General features: G+C 42.7%; 1 protein-coding gene across 1 annotated transcript; it reads right to left on the bottom strand.

Annotated features, from left to right (window-relative positions):
* Positions 1-202: 202 nt before the first annotated feature.
* On the bottom strand, positions 203-20,381 carry LOC109891413 (stathmin-3-like). The gene is made up of 5 exons (XM_020483923.2): positions 20,227-20,381; positions 3,862-3,957; positions 3,321-3,496; positions 2,948-3,139; positions 203-2,293 (listed from the first exon to the last, which is right to left on the bottom strand). The coding sequence occupies exons 1-5, from the start codon at positions 20,243-20,245 to the stop codon at positions 2,234-2,236; spliced, it is 543 nt and encodes a 180-aa protein (XP_020339512.1). The 5' UTR covers positions 20,246-20,381; the 3' UTR covers positions 203-2,233.
* Between the last annotated feature and the right edge of the window lie 1,608 nt (positions 20,382-21,989).

Raw genomic sequence — 21,989 nt, 5'->3', positions numbered from 1 at the left:
TGCTATAGACCCTCGATTATATCCGTTATCACATAACACATTTTACTGGTCAAACGTTATGACAGACAAATCATGCAAACGTTGATAATAGTCCGGGAAATAGCAGATAACTATCACATGATGATTCATCATCCATTTCGTTACCTGTGGGTGATTTGGCACCAGTCCCCTGCTCTTCGGATGAACCAGATAATCACAAATGTTTGAACGTGCCATGAAGGTTTTATTGATCCAGTGAAATTCATTCTGAAGCATCATTTTTTACCAGGCTAGATTTTTCAAAGATGTGTGAAAGCTATATCATCAGATCTCATGTGACATATTTTACTACCATTGTAAACAATACATATGTAAATGATTAAATGTCACGAATGTAAATTAAAAAAATAAGTTATCCCCAACTTTATTATAGTTTATCAGACTTTATATGCAAGCCACAACGGCTGACCTTGTATCAAAGGTGAGCTATTGTTGAGTTATTCACATAGAGTCGTATGTGCAGAGACTGTGTGTATGTAAGCATAATGGACTGGTGGACCCATCTTAGACAAAGATAATTAAAACAGTAGTTGGCACGATGTCAAGGTTACTTAAGGCAAGGCGACAACCAACCAAGTCAAGCACCAGCATAACGGGATTGTATCCTAGCATAACCCCACTGTGTGTCCTAGTGCAACCCCACTGAAGCTTAGCAGCATTATCCCAGCATTATCCCTGTATAATACTGTATAGGGAAACCTGGCACGAGTAACCTAGGCCTGCCTATATGCTGCTAGAAGGGCAAGTGTGTCTGGTAATACATTCAGGCTATGTCAGCATTTGATACCTCTACATCGCATGCCAAACTTCACATCATAAACCTTCTTATTTGCATATGATTTGCATAAAACTAGTTCTGTCACATTGACTCTAACTCACTGCAAACTAACTACGGCATTCTGTCGTGGAGTCATCTTTTTACTCAATGTAGTCCCCTACAGTGGCACTTACTCAACAGTCACAAGTGAGTGACTCTCAGAAATAAACAGACTGTGTGGAAGATTTCAGTAGCTCGGAAATGAAACTGAAGCGAGAACGAAAGCCACTCTTCAAGCAAATTAAACATATGTGTCGTAACCTAATTCATTTCCTGACCTACAGCAACGTGAATACTGAACTTTATTGAACTGAGGCCTAAATGTGACTATGCTCCATTTTATACACTCAATTGATTAACTTTACAAGTTTGATTGAAGACAGCTGCACAAACTGACAATGGGTGTCACTATACATGATGAATGGCCAGGTTAGTGTGTTTGCCTGTAGATTGTGCTGAATATGGTATATTATCCCGTTTCACGAGGTCTGAGCAAGCCTCTAGCACAGGGGCAACTCTTGAGTCCATTTAGCGTGGCTCTGCTCCCATGTCATAAAGTACCTTATGCAATAGAATTAGGGATTGTGTTATGACCTCAAGCTCATTTTTCAAGATAATGACAGTTTGGAAATATGTGGAACAAATTCACTCCCAGTACAGATGCAGTGTAGACATTGACTTCCTGTGAGAATTGAACATTACCTATTGAACTGCTATGTTTTGAATCGACTCACAGCCTTTCTCTCTGACGTAGGCGCACACACACCCTTCTGAAAAGGTGTGCATGAACACACATAAAACTAGCATCTGTACAAAATCCCCAACATCCCCAACACAGAAACAAACAGTAAAGATGTACACACACACACCAGCTCTTCTCGCCTGCCCCATGTGCCAAAACAATCAAATATTTCACCATACGCCACACTTTTACAGTAGCTTTTTAGGTCTGACACACAGACAGATTTTCCAAGCATTTACACTAGTGCAAAAATTAACTGGTCATTTTTCTGGACAGTACCAAACATAATTATTTTTTTTAAAAGGTTAAAAAAAAAAAAAGTCAGAGAAATAACTTTTCAATTGTTTTCATGTTGTTCCTTTGTATGAACTCACAGGTGCAGTCTTAACACAGGTACAAAGGTTTAGTAAATCTGACCTTTGACCTACTGTGAATCGCATTTCAAAATGTTTGTCGTTTAAAAAAAAAAATACACACAGAGATGAGAAACAATCTGTGTACATTTTTAGCTTGTGAAACCAGTGTATACTGAACAATGCAAGAGCCTTTGAGACATTGAGATTTTAAAAAGTAGCATTTCCTCCAACCAAAACCCATCAGATGAGAATCTCTTGACAAAACTGTAGAAAATGTTTTCAACCACAGAGGTCAGCTTGGAGCTCTTTGTTTCTACGGACCTCAGCGGCATGGATTTCCTGTGATGAAACAAAGTGAAAATTAGAGAAGATGTGCTATAAAATACTGCAATAGAAAGTAATTTACATAGTCACCACCATTGTTCTCTATTCTCTTTATTTACATATTTTAAACAGAAATTTAGTCGCAGGAAGTAGGGGTGTTGAGGGTACTGCAGTAAAAAATATATATATTTAAAAAATCCACAAAATTAGTGAACTAGGCCTTTATTACTCCTGTATGAGTGGAGAGAAATACTCCTCAGCGCCCTTCTTTCCTTTATTCTTCTATTAACACTGGTTAGAGTTTCAACATCAACTGCCATCAAACAAAAGTGAAGAATGTAGGAATCTGATTGTTTCTGCATTCAGCAATGCTAAATTGTTTCCTTGCCAATTTAAGTTACAGACTGGTCATCCATTTACAGACTGGCGTTCAGGCTAATCATTTCATGCTAATGCATATCCTCCTGTTGCCAGAAAGGCGGCTAGGTCATCACACTCCTCCAGTAAGTATTCACAATGCCCATGTCTACGGCCTTAGTTCTCCTTGTTTTTTCATTACAGTAGACCCCTAAACAAAAGATCACCTCCAATCATGTTTAGGATACTCTATTCTCTACCCACAAAACACTTTTTTCTAAGTTAGGCCATAGCTTTGATTGACAGTCTTACCTTCGCCCGGAGCCGCTGCTTCAGCGCATTCAGCTGGGCCTCGCGGTTCTCTTTGTTGACCTCCATCTTGTAGTTAAGCTTCTCTTCGGCCATCTTGCTGAAGTTGTTGTTCTCCTCCACAGCCTTGTGGAGCACCTGTCGCTCGTGCTCCCGCTTCTCAGCTAGCTGCTTCAGCACCAGGGCCTCCTGAGACTGCAGAGAGAGACGAGGGAGAGAGATGGTGAGGGAGAGAAGGAGACAATGATAGCGAAGAGGGAGAAAGAGAGAAGGGCGAGAGGAAACCGGATAGATGATGAGAGAGATTGTGAAGAGTGAGAAGAATCGAAGGGTGAGAAGAGATGCTGACCCATTCTCTGTCATGCTCTCCATTTACCTTCCTCCTCTCCTCCGCAGCTTCCAGCCTCTTCTGGAGCTCGTCCGGGGAGAGGTCCTTCTTGGGAGCAGAAAGCAGGGGCTGGGGCCTGTCCGGAGAAAGGTCAGCGGGGGCCTTCAGGATGATCTCGAAGGCCTGGCCGGATGCCCGCTTGTTCAGGGACTTCACCTCCATGTCTGTGGAGAACAACAGGTATTAGGGCAGTAAGGCTGTGGCGGCCAGGACTCAGAATTACTGGCCTGTTTGTACACCATGCTATGGTACTAACACACAGCAGCTTGAAGAGAGACAGAGAGAGAGACACAGAGAGAGAGAGACAGAGAGAGACAGAGCGGGACGGATGGACGGGCGGGCGGGCGGGCAGACATAGAAGGGCAGACAGACAGACATAGAAGGGCAGACAGACAGAGAAGGGGAGGGAGACAGACAGGCAGACATAGAAGGGGAGACAGACAGACAGACAGAGAAGTGGAGAGATCATATACAGCATTTATATAATCTCTAAGGGACACGGACAAACACAGAGCTCTTCACTACTAACCTCCATATTGGTAGAGGCTGTTGGGGTGTGGTTGTGAGTAGAAGCAGGAGCAGATCAGAGACAGCATGGACATCTCTTTGATCTTGTCGGAGTAGGCTGAAAAACAGGGAGACGAGAAAACACATCCACGGTTATCCTTACATTTAAAATGGCATGTGTAATTTATTGTGAATGCCACAGTAATTTAGCATTTGCTAAACTGGCTGATATCGTCATATGACTAGATAATGTATGCGTCTAATGGTAAAATGGTGAATCAAGGCTGTACTGTACAGTGCATTCGTAAAATATTCAGATCCCTTGACTTTTTCCACATTTGGTTACGACTTATTCAAAAATGTATAAAAAAAAAATTCCCCTCATCAATCTGCACACAATACTCCATAATGACAAAGCAAAACCCCAAAAAATCACATTATTTACATAAGTATTCAGACCCTTTGCTATGAGACTCGAAATTGAGCTCAGGTGCATCCTGTTTCCATTGATCATCCTTGAGATGTTTCTAGAACTTGGAGTCCACCTGTGGTAAATTTAAATTGATTTGACATGATTTGGAAAGGCACACACCTGCCTACATAAGGTCCCACAGCATGTCAGAGCAAAAACCAAGCCATGAGGTTGAAGGAATTGTCCGTATAGCTCCGTCACAGGATTGTATCGAGGCACAGACCTGGGGAAGGGTACAAAAAAATGTCTGCAGCATTGAGGGTCCTTAAAAACACAGTGGCCTCCATCATTCTTAAATGGAAGAAGTTTGGAACCATCAAGACTCTTCCTTGAGCTGGCCGCCGGGCCAAACTGAGCAATCGGGGTGAAGGGCCTTGGTCAGGGAGGTGATCAAGAAAACAATGGTCACTCTGACAGAGCTCCAGAGTCCCTCTGTGGAGATGGTAGAACCTTCCAGAAGGAGAAACAAGATTGAACTCATTGGATGCCAAGCATCACGTCTGGAGGAAACCTGGCACCATCCCTACTGTGAAGCATGGTGGTGGCAGCATCATGCTGTGGTGATGTTTTTCAGCGGCAGGGATTGGGAGACTAATCAGGATCGACTGGGAGACTTGCTATATTGTATTTACTTTGCCATCATGGCCTTTTTTGCCTTTACCTCCCTTCTCACCTCATTTGCTCACATTGTATATAGACTTGTTTATACTGCATTATTGACTGTATGTTTGTTTTTACTCCATGTGTAACTCTGTGTCGTTTTATCTGTCGAACTGCTTTGCTTTATCTTGGCCAGGTCGCAATTGTAAATGAGAACTTGTTCTCAACTTGCCTACCTGGTTAAATAAAGGTAAAATAAATAAAATAAATAAAACTAATCAGGATCGAGTGGGAGAATGGGAGAAACTCCTCAAATACAGGTGTGCCAAGCTTGCAGCGTCATACTCAAAAAGACTTGAGGCTGTAATCGCTGCCAAAGGTACTTCAACCAAGTAAAGGGCCTGAATACTTATGTAAATGTGATATTTCCTTTTCTTATTCGTCATAAATAAAAACCTGTTTTTGCTCTGTGATTTTGGGGTATTGTGTGTAGATTGATGAAGAATTGTTTTTAAATAAAGTTTAGAATAAGGCTTTAATGTAACAAAATGTGGAAATAGTAAATGGGTCTGAATACTTGCTGTATATGCCAGGAGGTATTTCATATATTTTTTTTTTTTTACCCGACTTCCAGTAACGTGAAGTATTCTCAATTATTCATACATATACTTTTATCTCTGGTCTTAACTCCACCCACTGGGACTGTGGTGTGTGTGTGTGTGTGTGTGTGTGTGTGTGTGTGTGTGTGTGTGTGTGTGTGTGTGTGTGTGTGTGTGTGTGTGTGTGTGTGTGTGTGTGTGTGTGTGTGTGTGTGTGTGTGTGTGTGTGTGTGTGTGCGTGTGTGTGTGTGCGTGTGTGTGTGATTGTGTGTGTGTGTGTGATCGTGTGTGCAGGTGGGTTAGGTTCCCTCCACTCTAAATGGATATGGATGAAGCTTGCCAGAATTTTTTTTCAGCCAAATTACTAGGGAGGCTGTGCAGACAAGTTACTAAGGAGGCCGTGCAGACAAGTTACTAAGGAGGCCGTGCAGACAAGTTACTAAGGAGGCCGTGCAGACAAGTTACTAAGGAGGCCGTGCAGACAAGTTACTAAGGAGGCCGTTCAGTCAACTTACTAAGGAGGTTGTTCAGTCAACTTACTAAGGAGGCCGTGCAGTCAACTTACTAAGGAGGCCGTTCAGTCAACTTACTAAGGAGGCCGTTCAGTCAACTTACTAAGGAGGCCGTCAGTCAACTTACTAAGGAGGCCGTGCAGACAAGTTACTGGGAGCACTGCCACAAAAACAGCCCGAGCTGCCAGTAGCTTCTCCACTTAACCCTGTGCCTCGTGTAAATAATATATAATTATAACAAGTGTTTAACGAGAATTATATTTTGTTTCACCTCTTGACGCCTCTTGCATACACACACACACACACACACACACACAATAACATACACACTATATACACACATACACATGGATTTAGTACTGTAGATACAGTATGTGGTAGTGGTGGAGTAGGGGCCGGAGGGCACACAGTCTGTTGTGAAATCTGCGAATGTAATGTTTTTAAAATTGTATAAAACTGCCTTAATGTTGCTGGACCGGAGGAAGGGTAGCTGATGCCGTGGCAACATCTAATGGGGGTCCACAATAAATATAAATATACATCTTGATGTTCAAGTAAACATATTGACTCAGGTTTGGGAATGACGCTAATCATGTTGACATTTGGAGTCAGCGGTTGGTTCTGCTCCATTGTCGTTGAAAGTAAGTGACAATAGAACTGGTTCATGCTGAAAAAATAGTTCCAACCAACTCAACAATGAACATAAAGTAAGTTGTTCAGGCTTTAGTCAACTCCCTTGTCATTTTCATGCCAAATCATGTTTGGGCAGCGATGAAGGAGTTGACTGAGGCAGAAACAAACTGGCACACAGGCTACAAGTTGAATGACTTTAAAGTAATACTTGTATGCCGCAAACCTCCTCCTCCCTCTCGACTCACTGTGCTTTGGCTTATGTAATATTTATATAGCGTAGATGAGCAGCAGGGCCCTCACGCAACGCATGTGCCAGGCTTCCCATGTTAGCAAGGATAGCCTCAACACAACTGAACTTGGCTAGGTTCATCAAGTTCATTTGTCTTTGTAGCAGCGACTTTTAGTATCACAAGCTCTTTCAACAGGGGTTTAAGTTACTTCATAGAAATGACACCTGTATCTGTATAAAATCATAAGAGATCTTCACTGATCTATTACTGACCAGCACAACAAAATAAGGTTAGAGGAGTGTCTAAATGTTCAATATGCCACACACAAAAATATTAGGGTTCCTCAATGGTTCTGGGAAGGGTGATGGTTCTATGTGGAACAATAAGGACTCAAGAACCCTTTGAGCTCTTCAACGGTTCTTTACAGTTCACTAAAGTTTTCTTTGCTCTTTTAAAATGTATGGTAGCTGAAGGATGGGACTAAAAACAAACAAAATATAACTATTGTAAAATATACTGTGTCTGTAGAATGTATATACAGTAGTAGGTATAAGCTGGAAGTAGAAGCCTAAGTGCTGTTGTCCATTAGGTGTGGTGGTGTTAGAGGAAAATAATTAAGGAAAATATACACTACCGTTCAAAAGTTTGAGGTCACTTAGAAATGTCCTTGTTTTTGGAAGAAAAGCAAATTTTTTGTCCATTAAAATAACATCAAATTGATCAGAAATACAGTGTAGACATTGTTAATGTTGTAAATGACTATTGCAGCTGGAAATAGCAGATTTTTTAATGGAATATCTACATAGGCGTACAGAGGGCCATTATCATCAACCATCACTCCTGTGTTCCAATGGCACGTTGTGTTAGCTAATCCAAGTTTATAATTTTAAAAGGATAATTGATCATTAGAAAACCCTTTTGTAATTATGTTTAAACAGCTGAAAACTGTTGTTTTGATTAAAGAGGCAATACAACTGGCCTTCTTTAGACTAGTTGAGTATCTGGAGCATCAGCATTTGTGAGTTCGATTACAGGCTCAAAATGGCCAGAAACAAGGAACTGAAACTCGTCATTCTATTCTTGTTCTGAAAAATGAAGGCTATTCCATGCGAGAAATTGCCAAGAAACTGAAGATCTCGTACAACGCTGTGTACAGTCGTGGCCAAAAGTTTTGAGAATGACTCAAATATAAATTTTCACAAAGTCTGAAGCCTCAGTTTGTATGATGACAATTTGCATATACTCCAGCATATACACACTCCCCCCCCAAAAAAATTCCACTGCATTTCAGCCCTTCCACAAAAGGACCAGCTGACATCATATCAGTGATTCTCTCATTAACACAGGCGTGAGTGTTGACGAGGATAAGGCTGGAGATCACTCTGTCATGCTGATTGAGTTCGAATAACAGACTGGAAGCTTCAAAAAGAGTGTGTTTTTTTATTTTATTTTATTTCACCTTTATTTAACCAGGTAGGCTAGTTGAGAACAAGTTCTCATTTGCAACTGCGACCTGGCCAAGATAAAGCATAGCAGTGTGAGCATACAACAAAGAGTTACACATGGAGTAAACAATTAACAAGTCAATAACACAGTAGAAAACGAAGGGGGGGTCTATATACAATGTGTGCAAAAGGCATGAGGAGGTAGGCAAATAATTACAATTTTGCAGATTAACACTGGAGTGATAAAAGATCAGATGGTCATGTACAGGTAGAGATATTGGTGTGCAGAAGAGCAGAAAAGTAAATAAATAAAAACAGTATGGGGATGAGGTAGGTGAAAAGGGTGGGCTATTTACCAATAGACTATGTACAGCTGCAGCGATCGGTTAGCTGCTCAGATAGCTGATGTTTGAAGTTGGTGAGGGAGATAAAAGTCTCCAACTTCAGCGATTTTTGCAATTCGTTCCAGTCACAGGCAGCAGAGTACTGGAACGAAAGGCGGCCAAATGAGGTGTTGGCTTTTGGGATGATCAGTGAGATACACCTGCTGGAGCGCGTGCTACGGATGGGTGTTGCCATCGTGACCAGTGAGCTGAGATAAGGCGGAGCTTTACCTAGCATAGACTTGTAGATGACCTGGAGCCAGTGGGTCTGGCGACGAATATGTAGCGAGGGCCAGCCGACTAGAGCATACAAGTCGCAGTGGTGGGTAGTATAAGGTGCTTTAGTGACAAAACGGATGGCACTGTGATAGACTGCATCCAGTTTGCTGAGTAGAGTGTTGGAAGCCATTTTGTAGATGACATCGCCGAAGTCGAGGATCGGTAGGATAGTCAGTTTTACTAGGGTAAGCTTGGCGGCTTGAGTGAAGGAGGCTTTGTTGCGGAATAGAAAGCCGACTCTTGATTTGATTTTCGATTGGAGATGTTTGATATGAGTCTGGAAGGAGAGTTTGCAGTCTAGCCAGACACCTAGGTACTTATAGACATCCACATATTCTAGGTCGGAACCATCCAGGGTGGTGATGCTAGTCGGGCATGCAGGTGCAGGCAGCGACCGGTTGAAAAGCATGCATTTGGTTTTACTAGCGTTTAAGAGCAGTTGGAGGCCACGGAAGGAGTGTTGTATGGCATTGAAGCTTGTTTGGAGGTTAGATAGCACAGTGTCCAAAGACGGGCCGAAAGTATATAGAATGGTGTCGTCTGCGTAGAGGTGGATCAGGGAATCGCCCGCAGCAAGAGCAACATCATTGATATACACAGAGAAAAGAGTCGGCCCGAGAATTGAACCCTGTGGCACCCCCATAGAGACTGCCAGAGGACCGGACAGCATGCCCTCCGATTTGACACACTGAACTCTGTCTGCAAAGTAATTGGTGAACCAGGCAAGGCAGTCATCCGAAAAACCGAGGCTACTGAGTCTGCCGATAAGAATATGGTGATTGACAGAGTCGAAAGCCTTGGCAAGGTCGATGAAGACGGCTGCACAGTACTGTCTTTTATCGATGGCGGTTATGATGTCGTTTAGTACCTTGAGTGTGGCTGAGGTGCACCCATGACCGGCTCGGAAACCAGATTGCACAGCGGAGAAGGTACGGTGGGATTCGAGATGGTCAGTGACCTGTTTGTTGACTTGGCTTTCGAAGACCTTAGATAGGCAGGGCAGGATGGATATAGGTCTGTAACAGTTTGGGTCCAGGGTGTCTCCCCCTTTGAAGAGGGGGATGACTGCGGCAGCTTTCCAATCCTTGGGGATCTCAGACGAGATGAAAGAGAGGTTGAACAGGCTGGTAATAGGGGTTGCGACAATGGTGGCAGATAGTTTCAGAAATAGAGGGTCCAGATTGTCAAGCCCAGCTGATTTGTACGGGTGGTGCTTGGAATCATTGTTATTCCTCTGTCAAGCATGGTTACCTGCAAGGAAACATGAGCCGTCATCATTGCTTTGCACAAAAAGAGCTTCACAGGCAAGGATATTGCACCCAAATCAACCATTTATCACATCATCAAGAACTTCAAGGAGAGCGGTTCAATTGTTGTGAAGAAGGCTTCAGGGCGCCCAAGAAAGTCCAGCAAGCGCCAGGACCGTCTCCTAAAGTTGATTCAGCTGCGGGATCGGGGCAACACCAGTACAGAGCTTGCTCAGGAATGGCAGCAGGCAGGTGTGAGTGCATCTGCACGCACAGTGAGGCGAAGACTTTTGGAGGATGGCCTGGTGTCAAGAAGAAAATAAGCCACTTCTCTCCACGAAAAACATCAGGGCCAGACTGATATTCTGCAGAAGGTACAGGGATTGGACTGCTGAGGACTGGGGTAAAGTCATTTTCTCTGATGAATCCCCTTTCCGATTGTGTGGGGCATCCGGAAAAAAGCTTGTCCGGAGCAGACAAGGTGAGCGCTACCATCAGCCCTGTGTCATGCCAACAGTAAAGCATTCTGAGACCATTCATGTGTGGGGTTGCTTCTCAGCCAAGGGAGTGGGCTCACTCACAATTTTGCCTAAGAACTCAGCCATGAATAAAGAATGGTACCAACACATCCTCCGAGAGCAACTTCTCCCAACCATCCAGGAACAGTTTGGTGATGAACACTGCCTTTTCTAGCATGATGGAGAACCTTGCCATAAGGCAAAAGTGATAACTAAGTGGCTCAGGGTACAAAACATCTATATTTTGGGTCCATGGCCAGGAAACTCCCCAGACCTTTAATCCCATTGAGAACTTGTGGTCAATCCTCAAGAGGCGGGTGGACAAACAAATCCCACATATTCTGACAAACTCCAAGCATTGATTATGCAAGAATGGGCTGCCATCAGTCAGGATGTGGCCCAGAAGTTAATTGACAGCATGTCAGGGCTGATTACAGAGGTCTTGAAAAAGACAGGTCAACACTGAAAATATTGACTCTTTGCATCAACTTCATGTAATTGTCAATAAAAGCCTTTGCCACTTATGAAATGCTTGTAATTATACTTCAGTATTCCATAGTAACATCTGACAAAAATATCTAAAGACACATGTCATTCTCAAAAATGTTGGCTACGACTGTACTACTCCCTTCACAGAACAACGCAACTTGTGAATTAACACAATAATAACACCAATGGAATTTTAACAATATTAAATGGCTGACTAGAATAAAAAAAATAACTGTATGATTCTTCAAAAGGATCCACAAAGAACCTATCAGATTGAGAAAGGTCTGTTGTATAACCTGGGGCGGCAGCGTAGCCTAGTGGTTAGAGCGTTGGACTAGTAACCAAAAGGTTGCAAGTTTGAATCCCCGAGCTGAATCTGTCGTTCTGCCCCTGATCAAGGAAGTTAACCCACTGTTCCTAGGCCTTGATTGAAAAAAAATGTTGGTTCTTAACTGACTTACAAGTTTAAGTAAGTAAAGATATAAAAAAACATTCTCTATAAAGGTTCTATAAAGAACCCCAAAAAGTGTCCTATATAGCCCCAATCAGTAGAACCCCTTTTTGGTGCTTTATAAAATCTTATTCAATGGTTCATTATAGAACCTTAGGAAAGTTTTACATTTTTTTTTATAACCCATACAGGTTCCATTTAGAACCTTGTGAGCATGGTTCTTTATAGAGCTTTTTAAAAAGGGTTCTATATAGCACCAAAAAAAGGTGAAACAATGTTTATAAGCCAAAGAACCCCTATCTGGTACTGTTTAGAACCATTATTTTTGTGTATACAACACAGTGTTAGATCTGGACATACTGGTAGGCCCACAACTGAAACAAACGTTAGCTTTTCTCTGACATGAGTCATGACGCTGTATGAACATAAATCACCCCAGTAGAGTATGAGCAGCACATCTTATCTGAATGTACAACAAACACTATGCTAATGAAACCAGCTTCTAGCGTTTATATCACCTTCATAGAGGTAATTGTTATGCATGTGTATTACTCATTTCCTCTCCCCAAAATATCACTTTATCCAAATGAATCATATCTAAACAATATCTAAACAATCTAAAATACAGCAAAGATCCAGTCATTGTGTTGGTATGTAGCCTGCCTTGGGAGGGGGAAGCCACAGAGATTTCCTCATATCAAAATAATGTTGTGAAAATATGCAGAGTGCATCCTCATTGTTTGACTTTTTTGTTGTTGTTAGGTGTTGGACACAGTCAGGCAGCAGTCATAGAGAAATGTTAGGATGACACAATGAACCTTATAATCAAATCTAGGCAGGTGTTATCTAGCAGGAGTCCAAAGGAACAGTCTTCCTGCTTTAAGAAACCGTATACCTAGACTAATGTTCTTTTTTTATCATTGAATGCATGATCGTAAATTCTCACAGACACCCCAGGTAATTGAATAGAGGCGGGTGTAATCAGACAATGGCACACACAGGCACCGTTTCCCGGGCAACACAGTATGTGGGTCAGTGGGTTCGTGCTGTGCCGAGTTGAAAGCATTGTCACTGTGGGTAGATGTCTGATGGGCGTGGGCGGCAGCAAGGCACTCTGGAAATCGCAGTCTTAGCTAGGCAGAGTGCAAACCCAACCCAACCCTCCCTTTCTCTCCACTCACTGCAGCAGTACTACTCAAATCAGCAGCTCAGAGACGGAGGGCGGGTGTGTGTGTGTGTGTGTGTGCATTCGAGTGAGTGAGTGAGTGAGTGAGTGAGTGAGTGAGTGAGTGAGTGAGTGAGTGAGTGAGTGAGAGAGCGAGAAAGAGAGAGGGAGAGCGAGAGAGAGCAAGATAGAGAGAGAGTGGAGGGGTAGCTTGTGTGTCTGTGAGTTCAGTGCTCCTAACAATGTCTACAATCACAGTGTGCTGCCAAGATGGCATCTCTGGCTGCTAGGCAGGGAACAGGTTCTCTCTATCAGCTAGATGATGCCATGTCTGAAGCAGCAGGCATAGACAGAACACCCTGAGGCTGTGGTCTACCTGTAGTACTGTGCCCCAACAATAACAACTGGCTATCGGGCTATTCAAGGGCCTCTTTTCACCGACAAATCCATATCTATTTATCAGTTTCTTCATTCTGATTCGTCATTCATTATTCAAATCATACCACATACAAGTCAAATCAAATGTTATTTGTCACATGCGCCGAATACAACAGGTATCACCTTACAGTGAAATGCAAGAAAAAAATAACAATAGGGAGGCTTTATACAGGGGGTGCCGGTACAGAGTCAATGTGGAGGCTTTATACAGGGGGTGCCTGAGTCAATGTGGAGGCTTTATACAGGGGGTGCCGGTACAGAGTCAATGTGGAGGCTTTATACAGGGGGTGCCTGAGTCAATGTGGAGGCTTTATACAGGGGGTGCCTGAGTCAATGTGGAGGCTTTATACATGGGGTGCCTGAGTCAATGTGGAGGCTTTATACAGGGGGTGCCTGAGTCAATGTGCTGGGCCACCGGTTAGTTGAGGTCATTGAGGTAATATGTATATGTAGATAGAGTTAAAGTGACTATGCATAGATAATAAACAGAGAATAGCAGTAGTGTGTCAAGTATTGTCATTAAATGGTTAATTTAATCCCAAGTACTACTTGAATTAAGCACTATATATATATATATATATATATATATATATATATATATATATATCTGTAAAATGCAGATTCAACTTGATTTCACTTGTTGCATACACATATTATGTTCAATATGAGATTGGTATAATTCTGTCCCAAAAGGACCTTGGACAACAATCGTTCAACTCAAGGTGGGATCAACCCTAGACACAACATTCAATCATCATCAATACATACATAAAGCTATTTAGATATACAAATCAAATCAAATTTCATTTGTCACATACACATGGTTAACAGATGTTAATGCGAGTGTAGTGCTTGTACTTCTAGTTCCGACCATGCAGTAATATCTAACAAGTAATCTGACCTAACAATTTCACAACAACTACCTTATACACACTAGTGTAAAGGAATGAATAAGAATATGGACATAAAATATATGAATGAGTGATGGCCGAACGGCATAGGCAAGATGCAGTAGATGGTATAGAGTACAGTATATACATATGAGATGAGCAATGTAGGGTATGTAAATGTTATATAAAGTGGCATTGTTTGAAGTGGCTAGTGATACATGTATTACATCAAGATGGCAAGATGCATTACAGCTAATGGCCTAGTGATGTAATAACAGTGGAGCAGATTGCTAGTTTTATGTTCCTTGCTTACATCACGGATAAATCCTCACAGGCACCATCATCAATTATTGACACGCTCGGCTGAGTACGATGCACATTAGACCCACTCAGGAAAATATGTGTTTGTGTTTGCTTGTGCGTGTGTGTGTGTGTTAGGGTTAATTTTATGGTTAGAAGCTAGGGTTAGGAGCTAGGGTTAGGAGCTAGGATTAATTTTAAGGTCAGGAGCTAGGGTTAGGAGCTAGGATTAATTTTAGGGTTAGGGTGTTCTTGCATGTGTGCGTGCATATGTGTGGAGAGGGGGTAGTATGCACAAAAATTCTAGAATTGTACCCTAGAATACCAGAGGGCAGCTTCTGACAGGACCAAATGTTCAGTACCTCCACAGAGATGGATCATGGTTTTATCTTCTGTCACGATCATCGTAAGAAGCGGACCAAATCGCAGCGTGGTGTGAATGCATCATTTTAATGGATGACGAAACACAAAGTAAACTGAACAAAACAATAAATGAACAACGACCGTGAAGCTATATATGAAATGCGCTGACACAAGCAACTAACATAGACAATCACCCACAACCCACAATGACAAAACAGGCTACCTGAAAATATGGCTAACACCTGCCTCTGATTGAGAACCATATCAGGCCAAACACAGAAACAGACAAACTAGACATACAACATAGAATGCCCACTCAGATCACACCCTGACCAAATAAAACATATACACAAACAAAGCAAACTATGGTCAGGGTGTGGCATCTTCATACATCAGTCCCTGTGGTCAGCTATCTATGAAACGGCCTGGAGAAACAACATGGCTCTATGGCTGAAAAATGACCCCTCTCTAGACAGACAAATCCCTAAGGTAATAGCCTTGGACTGATACAGCCATATTATTACCTCTGAGCTGTATATTGTATATAAGCTGTATATTGTTACCTCTGTGAGCTCTATTAAAACAGAACTAAGCTGTCTATTGTTACCTCTGTGAGCTCTATTAAAACAGAACTAATATGTATATTGTTACCTCTGTGAGCTCTATTAAAACAGAACTAAGCTGAATATTGTTACCCCTGTGAGCTCTATTAAAACAGAACTAAGCTGAATATTGTTACCTCTGTGAGCTCTATTAAAACAGAACTAAGCTGTATATTGTTACCTCTGTGAGCTCTATTAAAACAGAACTAAGCTGTATATTGTTACCTCTGTGAGCTCTATTAAAACAGAACTAAGCTGTCTATTGTTACCTCTGTGAGCTCTATTAAAACAGAACTAAGCTGTATATTGTTACCTCTGTGAGCGCTATTAAAACAGAACTAAGCTGAATATTGTTACCTCTGTGAGCTCTATTAAAACAGAACTAAGCTGTATATTGTTACCTCTGTGAGCTCTATTAAAACAGAACTAAGCTGTATATTGTTACCTCTGTGAGCTCTATTAAAACAGAACTAAGCTGTCTATTGTTACCTCTGTGAGCTCTATTAAAACAGAACTAAGCTGTATATTGTTACCTCTGTGAGCTCTATTAAAACAGAACTAAGCTGAATATTGTTACCTCTGTGAGCTCTATTAAAACAGAACTAAGCTGTATATTGTTACCTCTGTGAGCTCTATTAAAACAGATCTGAGCTGCAGAGGACATAGTGGTGAATCATATCCAGCCTCTCAGCCCCAGGCCGAAAACATGTCATTGCCCATCTGCAGCCTTCACTGTATATTACAAAAAGTGAGGGGCGGCAGGCTAGCCTAGTGGTTAGAGCTTTGGACTAGTAACCGGAAGGTTGCAAGTTCAAGGTACAAATCTGTCGTTCTGCCCCTGAACAGGCAGTTAACCCGCTGTTCCTAGGCCGTCATTGAAAATAAGAATTTGTTCTTAACTGACTTGCCTGGTTAAATAAAGGTAAAATAAATAAAAAAGAGAGAGAGAGAGAGAGACTAAACAGACTACACCTGTCTCTCTCTCTCTCAAAATGATGAGCTGAGAAGCCTATGATCTATGACATACTGTATATTGTTATGTACCTAATGTGAAAAAGGAGGACTTGAAAACTAAACCTCTTTGGAAAAAACTGAACGCCTAACGAGACACCTACTGTGTGAGCTGTAAGTCATTATTCCCCCAAAATACTTCAAAATGGCCGCCTTGTATACCAGGTCATTTTCAGGGTGCTGACTAGGTTGACCAGAATTTACTAAGACCAGAATTGACTTTTTAGGAGGTTAATAGAACGTACGCAGCAGGTTAGGAGAATTAACGTAGCAGGTTAGGAGACTGGGGTTAAGGTTAGGAAAAGGGTTAGTGTGAACAGGGAAACCCAAGAGCAGACTCAGACGAGGAGACTGGGATGAAGTAACCATGGTATTTATTGAAACACGGGGGGAAGATGGAGTGCAGGCCAGGGGAAGCTCAGGTGGGTTGCAGGAGGCTGAGGCTGGAGCGGGAGGGGTTGGGACAGGGTAAGCAGGTCCGGAGAGGAATCCAAGGATGCAGTGGAGTGGGGGGTCCAGGACAGAGTAGCGGGATGAGGAGATGTGGGCAGAATTGTAGCGTAGTGGAAAACCATGTCAGGCAAGGAAAACAGGCACAACAGGATAACAGGATCTAAATAGTAACAAACGGCTAGAAACATAGACTGACTGAGCAGAGATTACGATCTGGCAGTGTGGAAGTGGCAGGACTATGTATTTGTAGAGGAACAGGTTGCAACTGGTGGGGATCTGCTCTGACTCCAGCACACCTGTCTCCGACCACACAATCACACACACACAGAGAGAGGGGGAGAGGGAGAGAATACTGGGGGAGTGGTGGCAGGTCAAGGAGACACAGGATGAGCAGTAGAGGGCATGGCAGGAGCAGATGTAACATAGGGTTTGTATTTGTATTTATTATGGATCTCCATCAGTTCCTACCAAGGCTGTAACTGCTCTTCCTGGGGTCCAGTGAAATTAAGGCAGTCATACAATTTTAATTGCATTAGCTAAACTGCTCTCCTAACCTGCCGCGAAAAGTCCCTTCCGGCCGTTGCTGCACTCTATCTAATCACAACCCATTTTCAGGTTGAAAATATAACTTTCAAGACCTGTTTAGGAGATTAAGGAAATGTTTCAGTGATTCATTTTCAGAATGTGAACTCTTGTCTTGCTCGACAATCTGGGCATGAATTAGACACAAATTCACATGTATCTCTTTTTTCCTATAGTCTTTCCTTTTGACTCCCTACTGTGTGATAGAGGTGTGTTTAACCAGTAGCATATAACAATCTGTGTGTTTGAGAACAGGTTCAAACCACAAAAAGAGTATCACTAGCTGAATGATCAGCCAGGCTATGAGCAAATGCATAATTCACTGGGTTTCTGCAAATAAATGTTTTAGCGATTCCCTGAGGTTTTGGGGATTTATGTTGATCAAACGCTTCAATTTCATAAACGGATACTATGAACGTCCTATTAACATGATTTAAAATGTATATTTACCATGGTTTTAGCTAAAAGATCACTAATGTGAACGTACAGTACACTAGCCTCGTACAACCACCCTGAAGCTTTGAGAGCACAGCAGTTAGGATGACACCATACTCCCACAAAATACATTATTGACTGACAGGATATTGTTATGTAAAGGGATACTTTAGACATTCTTTTGACACTGTAACAACAGAAATGACAAGAAAGGATGATAATCCACATTGCCATAAGATGTTTACTGCTTTTTCCCGTGCTGTATATATACTACATCCGTAATACCTGTGCAGAGAACTGTTATTCTTTGATGAAAAAGTGGTGAAATTAGATATGTTGTTAATCTGCCTGACTTTTAGCTGGATGCATGGGGAATGATGCTTCTAGATCCTATAGCTGTTGTCAATGAGGTGCCGATTCTCTTTTTCCTCAATCAAGCGTGGAGCTATTATACTGTATGTCAATGTTCAGACAGAGATGAGACTAACCTGTGTGAACAGATGAATGGAAGGACAAGACGTAAAGAAGCTGCACATGGAACACTGAGTTACCGCTGGTTAATATCCCTCGTGTTAATGCGGTGGCCCATGGGGGTTGCAATAGGCCATCAATAAAGATATCCCTCTAGTGGTGTGGGGGCTGTGCTTTGGCAAAGTGGGTGGGGTTACATCCTTCCTGTTTGGCCTTGTCTGGGGGTGTCCTCAGATGGGGCCACAGTGTCTCCTGACCCCTCCTGTCTCAGCCTCCAGTATTTATGCTGCAGTAGTTTATGTGTCAGGGGGCTAGGGTCAGTTTGTTATATCTGGAGTACTTCTCCTGTCCTATTCAGTGTCCTGTGTGAATTTAAGTGTGCTCTCTCTAATTCTCTCTTTCTCTCTTTCTTTCTCTCTCTCGGAGGACCTGAGCCCTAGGACCATGCCTCAGGACTACCTGACATGATGACTCGTTGCTGTCCCCAGTCCACCTGGCCGTGCTGCTGCTCCAGTTTCAACTGTTCTGCCTTATTATTATTGGACCATGCTGGTCATTTATGAACATTTGAACATCTTGGCCATGTTCTGTTATAATCTCCACCCGGCACAGTCAGAAGAGGACTGGCCACCCCACATAGCCTAGTTCCTCTCTAGGTTTCTTCCTAGGTTTTGGCCTTTCTAGGGAGTTTTTCCTAGCCACCGTGCTTCTACACCTGCATTGCTTGCTGTTTGGGGTTTTAGGCTGGGTTTCTGTACAGCACTTTGAGATATCAGCTGATGTACGAAGGGCTATATAAATACATTTGATTTGATTTGATCAATAGTTAAGGAACATTTTTGTATTTTAAATATAAGGTTGCAAATTACAATTCATAATAACAGAAATGTTGGATTTTACTTTTCCCCCCACCCCACCCCACACACAAACACACACACACACACACACACACACACACACACACACACACACACACACACACACACACACACACACACACACACACACACACACACACACACACACACAGGCACAAAAGTGAAATGTCATGATCATGAACGCCATCAAAAGAGGGATTAGCAAATACAGTATCAAACTATATCAAATCAGATGAATTCAATATAATATTTTGTATCCGATACTGTACCATAGTTTTGTCAGAGGTTTACACCCCTGGTGATTCCTATATAATGAACTGTATAGGACCTAGAATTTGAACTGTATGATCTGCTGCGTGCACTGCAAGACTCAATGTGAGATTCCTTTTTTACTGCTTCAGATCTGCGTCATCAAGCCGGCAGTTTACCAGCAGGCACACCTTGGCTGTGTCACAAATGGCCCCTCAATTCCCCCTGGGGCCCTAGTCAAAGGTAGTGCATTACATAAGGAATAAGGTTACCAATTGAGACGCAGCCCTTGGTATGACTGGAGGTAAATCCCTGAGATCTCTAATCACAAATGGAAACCATCTGATCCCCTGAAATAATCCACACAAAGTCATTTTAGAGAAACATACTCAGTTTCAACATACAACCTTTAGAAGCACTCAAATGAAACAAATGCGAAACCTAGATCTCATCCATTCATGAATGGTGGAATTTGATGTGGCCAGACATTAGATCAAACAAAAGATGCTCTGAAGATCTATTTGACATGTAAAATGAAGAACCTATTTGAGCAATACATATCAAAATACCCATCAGTGCATCTCCAATAACATCTAGATATTCCATCTAAAACATCCAACAGAAGGATTTTATCTGATAAATACATACCCCCCCCCCCTTTTATAAACGATAGGTTGTAACATATGCCTTACCTGATACAGTGCTGGACATGGTTGCTGGAGATGGAGGCGAGAGCAGGATGTTGCCTGATGGAGGAGAAGAGAGAATGTGAGCGAGGAGGAGGAGAAGGAGAGACAGAGGGCTGAGTGTATATATCTGCCCACGAGTGGCGCAGTGCACAAGCTTTTCTGAGTGGCTGCGTTAACATTGTGCAGCCGGTTCAGCACTAGGGGCTGCTGCAACCTGCCGGGGGGGCACATACAGTAAATCATTTGTCTTGCCCATTCCCCCACTGAATGGCACACATACACAATCCACGTCTCCTCTGCTTCATCTACAGTGATTTAAGTGGAAATATCTCTGACATGGGGCGATGCACAATTGGCCCAGCGTCGTCCGGGTTAGGCCGGGTTTGACCGGCTGACCAGGCTGACCAGGTCGCCAGGTGTACGGTGTTTCCTCCGACACATCCGGGTTGGATGTACATTGTGTCAAGAAGCAGTGTGGCTTGGTTGGGTTGTGTTTCGGAGGACGCATGGCTCTCGATCTTCGCCCTCTCCCGAGTCCGTACGGGAGTTGCAGCGATGAGACAAGACTGTAACTACCAATTGAAAACCATGGAATTGGGGAGAAAAAACGGGTAATAAAAAATAAGATGGGTGACACCTGGAGGGGGGTGGAGACAGTCACGAGGACAGGTGTGACACTTACTGTGAAAAGGTTACTTAGAAAGCCCTTAACCAATGCCGTTTTTAGAAAAATACCTAAAAGAACAAGAAATAAAAGTAACAAATAATTAAAGAGCTGCAGTAAAATAACAATAGCGAGGCTATATACAGGGGCTACTAGTACAGAGTCAATGTGCGGGGGCACCGGTTAATCGAGGTACATGTAGGTAGAGTTATTAGAGTGACAATGCATAGATAATAAAATAGAGCAGCAGCAGTGTGAAAGAGGGGGGGGGGGGGGTGCAAATAGTCTGGGTAGCCATTTGATTAGAGTGAAGCTGTTTAGAAGCCTCTTGGACCTAGATGTGCTCCAATACCGCTTGCGTGCTGTCTGAAACAAAAGAGTATGTTGGCGCTAGAGCATTTGTATGATTGATGCCAGCAAGCATTTAGCCTCCCTGGATAAAAATATATCAGAGTTAGCCAAACAGGAGAGGCCAGTTTGGATTTGGCTTCACACCAATGAAATCACATTATAAGCAAAACATCATCACTGTCAGAAAAACGTGTCGGACACTCGTCGGATGTGGCAGGGTTTGCAAACTATTACAGACTACAAAGGGAGGCACAGCCGTGAGCTGACCAGTGACGCAAGCCTACCAGACTATTTAAATTACTTCTATGCTCGCTTCGAGGCAAGCAACACTGAAGCATGCATGAGAGCATCAGCTGTTCCAGAAGACTGTGATCACACTCTCCGTAGCCGATGTGAGTAAGATCTTTAAACAGGTCAACATTCACAAGTCCGCACGGCCAGACGGATTACCAGGATGTGTACTCGAGCATGCGCTGACAAACTGGAAAGTGTCTTCACTGACATTTTCAACCTGTCCCTGACTGAGTCTGTAATACCAACATGTTTCAAGCAGACCACCATAGTCCCTGTGCCCAAGAACACTAAGGTAACCTGCCTAAATGACTACTGACCCACAGCACTCACGTCTGTAGCCATGAAGGGCTTTGAAAGGCTGGTCATGGCTCACATCAACACCATTATGCCAGAAACCCTAGACCCACTCCAATTTGCATACCGCCCCAACAGATCCACAGATGATGCAATCTCTATT

The sequence above is a fragment of the Oncorhynchus kisutch genome, linkage group LG5, assembly GCF_002021735.2.
Source record: "Oncorhynchus kisutch isolate 150728-3 linkage group LG5, Okis_V2, whole genome shotgun sequence".
NCBI classification, from domain to species: domain Eukaryota; kingdom Metazoa; phylum Chordata; class Actinopteri; order Salmoniformes; family Salmonidae; genus Oncorhynchus; species Oncorhynchus kisutch.
Note: the sequence above shows the minus strand (reverse complement) of the source record. Positions and strands in the feature narration are given on the sequence as shown.